The sequence below is a fragment of the Varroa jacobsoni genome, unplaced genomic scaffold (genome assembly GCF_002532875.2).
Source record: "Varroa jacobsoni isolate VJ856 unplaced genomic scaffold, vjacob_1.0 scaffold_345, whole genome shotgun sequence".
NCBI lineage: Eukaryota > Metazoa > Arthropoda > Arachnida > Mesostigmata > Varroidae > Varroa > Varroa jacobsoni.
In genome coordinates this window covers 262973-269865 of record NW_019213247.1, presented here as the reverse complement: position 1 = coordinate 269865, position 6893 = coordinate 262973, and the positions used below count along the sequence as shown (strand labels likewise).

The 6893-nt window shown below is 42.4% G+C and overlaps 1 protein-coding gene across 5 annotated transcripts in view; it reads left to right on the top strand.

The window, feature by feature from the left end:
• The first annotated feature begins 231 nt into the window (after positions 1 to 231).
• LOC111259557 (uncharacterized) overlaps positions 232 to 6893 on the top strand; it is a 17722-nt gene continuing 11060 nt past the window's right edge. For 2 of the 5 annotated variants that reach the window (XM_022831670.2, XM_022831671.2), the window contains exons 1-5: positions 232 to 850; positions 4652 to 4739; positions 4849 to 5140; positions 5574 to 5875; positions 6370 to 6624. In XM_022831670.2, the coding sequence (XP_022687405.1) occupies positions 836 to 850; positions 4652 to 4739; positions 4849 to 5140; positions 5574 to 5875; positions 6370 to 6624 (952 nt within the window). In that variant the 5' untranslated portion in view covers positions 232 to 835. The remainder of the gene's footprint in view (positions 851 to 4651; positions 4740 to 4848; positions 5141 to 5573; positions 5876 to 6369; positions 6625 to 6893) is intronic. The other 3 variants (XM_022831669.2, XM_022831672.2, XM_022831673.2) reach the window with 3 other exon arrangements.

The window sequence follows — 6893 nt, the reverse complement described above, 5'->3', positions numbered from 1 at the left end:
CGCTCAAGTAGAATTGAGAGAAGGGAGTTATCTCGTGCAGGGCATCAGTAGCTGATTCGCGAGGATACTGTAGCAGTGGCAAGTGGAAGTGATTGTCGTCTCCATCGTCTTGCTAGATCTTTATCGTCAGGATCCTTCAGCGCTGCGAGTAGAAGTGAGTGAACCGGGGAAAGGAACCAGAGAACCAGTGAGGAGCGGCGAGCGCCAACGAGCAAGGGGGCCGAGTCGCCAAATCAACGCTGGTTATAGTAGTACTAATGCCGGGATATGCTATATTCATCGCACTAGTGTCGGTTGCTTTTTTACGTCTTGGCTGGCGTTGCCCCCTCCACCTCGACTTCTGAACGCACTTTCTGTGCGTGTCCATCTATCTGTCCGTCTCTGTATGTGCGAACATGCGCTAGTGTATGGCTATTTCCCGTACCAATAGCCGTGCGAAGGGCCGATGGACACCATTGGCTTGCTGGTGCTAGCCTTTGCTTCTTCTTTTAACGCTGCCAACACCAATAGCACCGCCTCAGTAGCGACAGCTATCGAGTGAAATTGGCCATTACCGCCGCAGCCTCCGGCACTGTGAGCACAGTGAGGCTCCTTTAGAGCGCATACTGCTTTGCCGGCAAACAAACAGAAGCCTGTAGCAAATTCGGATACACACTCACAAATCTGGATTTACACATACAATTATTGTACCATCAAACGCAGGGGTTGTGTGACGTCGAACAAACACCGAAGGCGAAGAGGAGGGAAAGAACGATACAGAAAATATACGCAGTGACGGAAGTTTTGCTATTGTTGCCGATAGCGGTTCTGGCTTCAACCAACCGAAGGCAACATCATGTTACTTCGTTGGGTGAGTGTAACGTTTCCGTTTGATCAACGAGACAGAAGAATACTGCAAACGAGCTGATTGATCGATTGACAGGGCCAATTAAAGGTTTAATAAGCGACAACTAGAAACGACGACACGACAGTCACTTGCAGCACAAAGAAGGACACTCATTTCAGTATTTTCTTATGTTTACGCATACGTTATCCGTGAACCTAAAATACATACAAGTTAGATAAGTAGGTTGTTATCATTCGTGTGTTAACGCACATACTTTCAAGAAATCTTAGCGGCAGAATTGTTCGTCAATCTATAGTGCATTCGTCTATTGGCAGACCTGTGGGCGAAGACCATCGTACGAAGGCCACGCTAATCTGTGATGATACTTTCACTTCGCCTCTATGTATCAGAAATACTTCATTGTTTGTGGGTTCATTAGTTGCATATATTGAAAACGTAGGTACGGTATATCTGTATAAAGCTCATGTGAGGTAGCATTATTCTACATAAAAGCCCGTCTGTAACTCAGATTGTGGCCAAACTTGCTCAAAGTACCCGACGCATTTGGCCCCACTTTGATATTTTGCCCCGTTGCTAGCTTGGGATCGAGTGGTTTAGCGGCGCAAAAATATTAATCATCATACAACAGCACATAACACGGCGATAGCAGCGAAAGTAGTTCCGTGCGTCGAAGAGAATATAACAATCGAGCGGTATCATCAGTCCTTCACAGGTGAAACTGTGTAAAATTTGCGAAGCATAATAGCTGGCAGGTCGGTAGCACTTTGTCTGCTAGTTTTTGTTTGCATCTTTATGTAGTTGTGAGATTTTTTTTATTTAAGATACCCTCATTTTATCAAAGGTACTCAGGTTCTCTCTCAACCACAGCTCTCATGCTTCTATGTTGTAGCGTTATATATGTCCATCGACTCACACGAACTGTGATGTTTGATCAAGTTATGTTATAAAAGAGGTTTCGGGCGGAAGTTACTGTGGATCGACCTTTAGGTCTGTTTGAATTGTCGATAGAATGACGTTAATGACGAAAGGTGACCCCTTCGCCAATATATGAAGTCTTCATTATGTAACCATGGCCATAGCTGTCTTGTTTTTATGGGGCTGGTAATATCATTTCCGCGATAGTTATGTTAATGAGTTCCGTTTTAACAAGGGATGTATATGGTCTCCGACTGGTTCTAGACAAGACAAGTAAACAAGTTTTGAAGGCCGCCATTTTGATCATCGTACGATGTAGCCTAAAGTCATATCATACTACAAGTCGTATGCTACATTTGATCATGATAATGACAATTATGATTTTTTCCCGATGTCTAGTTTCATCGTTGTACGGTCTTAAATCAGTGGTCGGTTTCTGCTCATTTTGTCATTAATGATAGTGAATAATGTCTATGTAGTTTTGTGTTGTATAATCACAAATAAAATTATGAAATGTCTTCAGAGCTTTGTATTACAGTTTCTTTGTCGAATCGTCAGTCTTCAGATCATCGCAGTATGAGACGAACATCGATTCGGCATCTTGTTAGAAACGGCAATACAGGTGTAACAGATATCGGATCGTTTTTGGTGATCTAAAGAGTGTAAAAGTCATTTAAGTCGATATATATTTTACGTGTCTGTAACCGCCGCCATTTCTGGTGCTGCTGCTGATTTGCGATGGTAACAGGTGTTTCACCCATTTGTTAAGCAGCTGCATTCGTTCGCTCCCTACAAATTTTCCGCAAAATTGCTTTGCTCTCCTTCACCTACACAACCTATATTACACGTTCCTTCTACATATGAGCAAACCTGAGATGTTTATGTGAATAGAAGACGCTTGAGCAGTACGATAATCGAAGCTTGTACCTGTTAAACTATACCTACATAAATTTCATAGTAAATTAAGAAAAGCGGTCCTACTATACAGCAGAATAGTACCGATTGGGAATGAATTTTCTCCAAGTCCGAAGGTTATACGGCGCAAATTTGGGATTTATACAGAGGATTTTGATTATTTTCTTTGTATTTATTATTTATAAATGCATGGCGCTGAGTTGATTCAGTGAGTGCCTATATTGTTCCGATATTGCAAAAAAAAAATGTATGTCTATCGGTACAAAACAAACCTTATTCAAAGAGCAGGTTGTAAACATGCTGACGGGGAACAAAATGCTAATTCTCAATGCCATATCAAATAGAGCTACTCGTTGAAGTCTTTAAAACATTAATATTACAGAAAACCCAATAGCCAGTAAACTTGACGATTTTGAAACTCATTCACGCAGATTTGGATTTTATTTAGGGAAATTCTGCAGTTTTCCTCCAATACAAATATGCAAAATGACCCAGATATAACTGACCCGGAAGACACTTATCAGAATCGAGATTGGGTTGGCTCCATTGCCTCGTGGCGCCATAGAACTTAATGTACGAACGTGCCAAGATGTAAGAAAATTCGCGCTGATTTTCAGGTGTCGTAAAATACTGCCGTAAGCTCTTAATAGTTGCAGAGAAAGCAAAAACATCAACGTTCTATAATATTAAGGACGATGCAGTTTTAATTTATTTACTTAACGTGATATAGAGGTAAGCTATAGAAAAAATTACGTTGAAAGCTATGGCCGCAGCGTCGACTAAAGTGTTGAGACACTAATTAGTACCGATTACCCAAATAGTGAGGTTGGTTCCTGATATTATTTTGGCTATGGTGAATTTATTTTAAAAAGTCTTAAATGTTAATCAAATCTAACCTGCCATAAACACTTCGCAAAAGTGAACACATCTTGGATCAAGCTTGTTAGTGAGCTGTTTTGGTAAAGGTCCTTTCAGTGAATGGAGACGGCCCGAGTCCTTGATTCATAAGCGAACTGCCGGCCGCTGGGGTAGCGCCGACTGGCACTTGCCTATCTTGATGAGTTTCACTTTAGCCAGCCGGAACAAGAAGGCGGCTAAGTGCTGGGTGTTAGATTACCAGGGCTTTGTTACCAGAGGGGCGAAGCTGAGGTGACCCTAACGCGCGCTACACCCTCTTGTTTTCTATAAGTGGTTGCTTTACTTTAACTTGGAGATGGGAAGAATGACGTTGGTAACATCACCCTATGATTACGAATTGCGCTTTGTTTAGTTTTGTGCTGTTTTCGAAAAACCCTCTGTCACGTAATAAGTAATGTTGAACTGGTTGATATCAATTCTAATAATATCTACTTCACATCCATTGTTAGATAGGCGTGTGAGACTTGAAAAGAACAGGAATAGTTTGGAGTTGGGCAAAACTTTGTAAATTTTAGTAGTTGGCTATATTAATAGACGCATTTCCCTGCACAGCCAAGTACCCTTTGAAGGAAAAAAACGCTATACAATATAGTGTCAAAAATGGAAATCTAAAAGCAATTAACGAGTTCTATTTGCGCACTTTTACGTAAAATCACACCACTTACTGAACTTTATTTACGGATGGCTTTGTAAATCTTTTTGTCTAAGCAACGTGTTGCATCCGGTTGCCAGTATTCTTGGGAAATGGGGTTTTCGTTTGAAAAAATGATATAGGAAACATTTGATACAGACCTGAACAATACGCGGACAGAGCAGTATACGTATAAGCGGTCCCACTAATGGCAGATCCTTACACTTATTCATTAACACTGAAGAGGATAAAAGACGTAGCTGAAATAACTCTAATTTAGTCTAGCTAAGTCATCATAATTTGAAAGTAGATGAAATAAGAGTCATCCAGGCAATATATAATATACCAACGTGCTTACGAATTTCTCACTTGTTTTGCAGTGCAATTCTATCTCTGTAGTGACATTATTCCCTTTTTAATTTCAGAAAATATTTTGCTTGATGGGCATAGTTTCACTAACTGCGAGGCCGAGCACCTCAGAAACGAATGTCCGTTCTCGTCAAAAACGAGGAGGTAACATTTAACATCAACTTACTGTAAAACGATTGAACCCATTTTATTATTACCTAGAGCTGCCTCGTTAATTGTGAGTATTTTGAGTGATGGTCTTTTTAATCGATAGGTCTACTGAACTTGGACGTACGACTTGACCTGTTTAGAAACCAGCGGCGTCAACAGGCCACAACGTCAAGGCCAGAGGCCCGAATACTGCCGTTACCTCCAGGTACCGATGCAGAGGACCACGGGATACCCATCAAGGACGAATCTGTAATACAGCACTTTATAAAGCAGCTCGAATCGTATCGAAAGCGCAACTCTGGCCTGGATAGTTTTCCCATTCTTAGCGGAATAATTAAAACGGTTCGTCGCTTCCAAGCATGTGCAACACCGAAACTCGAAAAAGGCCATTGCAGGTACTTTTAAAAAAGGCTCTTGGCATTTATGCAGATCATCTGTTAATGTTATCGCAGTTAACGATTCTTTAATAACATAGTTGATTGGCTAATAGCTGGCATCTGGCTAATTTGGATCTAACTTTGTCCTTAGAGAAATAGGTTCCTAATAAAGTGTTCGATACCTCAACTCGGATAGAAGCATTGCTAATCATGTTCAAGAATCTTCTACGTGCTCGTACTTTGCTTTGAATCGTGACAGTTACTGAAAAATACAATTTTCATCTACACACCTTGCTCGTGGGGAGAGGATCGTCGTCGATATATATGATTTATCCAGTAACACCGACTACCATAAATATTAATATATTCTAGATTCAAATAAAAAGACTTTCACTTGATATATGCATGATATATTCCTTCATGATAACGGCTCACTTGTTACGATCAACAGACACGTACAGCACTGCGTACTGCCAGCTTTCCTTCGCAATATCAACGTATTATTGTCGTATGCATGCTTCATCGGTGGAGCGCATCTCGGCGTGTGTTGTCCAGATCGTCACTTTGATGAATCCATCATTGATGACGGTGGTGAGGAGGAACCAACGACAACTACGAAGCGACCGGGAATTCTTGGTGGTCTAATGAACCCACTCACAGAGATAATTTCACCGATTCGGCCTACTCCCTCCGACACACCTTCCAGACCAGATATACCTGAGGTGATCAACGGATCACCGGAGTTGCAGTCTGGTAAGTAAGTCAACAAGAACTTTCGTTCGTAATTCATAGCGAATGCGAATCCCTATTGTATGATGAAGCGCATGATTCACAACAGTGGTACGGGATATACGAGGCTGAATGAGAGCGAACACCACTTGGTATGCATGTTTCCCACTAATGAGGTAATGCAATAGAAAATAATATCTGCGGAACGTGCGCATACGATTAAAGAAATCTGGAAGTAGTTGGCAGGTTCAACGTTGGGGGTCTAGCATTGTTTTTCTGCTTCGAATTAATCAAGTCTGCAGGCGAGGGCACGAATCATACTGCTTCGATACCGACTGGGTGGAATGCTCCTAATAACGCTCTCGCATCTGCTGATGAATTCAACTTTCACAGCATGTATCCACCTGGGCCGCGGCCATTTTACCAGCCATATTCACCACAGCTTCCACGGCCTTCAGGTCGCCGCAAACCCCCATTCGGTCGACCTGAATATTTTCCCCCGACTAATCGCTTTACAGGCGTTCCGAATGATCCGTTCATTGAACCTCCTTATCGTCATCCATCACATGGACGCTTTCAAGGTCCGCCACAAGAATCTCCGTATAATCCTTACGGAATACCAGATAAACCCCCTCATAGGCGACCTCACGGTTCACATCGTCACCCGCCGTACGGAAGACCACCTCGTAGGCACCATCACAGGCCTCCGCACCAGGGAAGACCTGCATACGAGCCAGACTACTATCCTGACGCCAACCAGGGTACCGCTAATGGTGAGCCACCCGTAGAGATCAGCAACTTCTTCAGCCATTGCCATCGTCTTTGTAATCTACGACGCAAGAATAGCTCAGGAAGAAGGAGAAGGCGTGTTTGTATTAAACAATGCTGGCTGCTGTTTATTGAAGAGGACTCAGCCAATAACGACGACCACTGCGATGAAGACTGGGCTACACAGACTGGTAGAGCCCGCAACGAGACGGCAGTTAGTGTTGCCGGCCAGTGACACAACTGCAGTAACAGTTAGCAATTAGATTTATAAAGT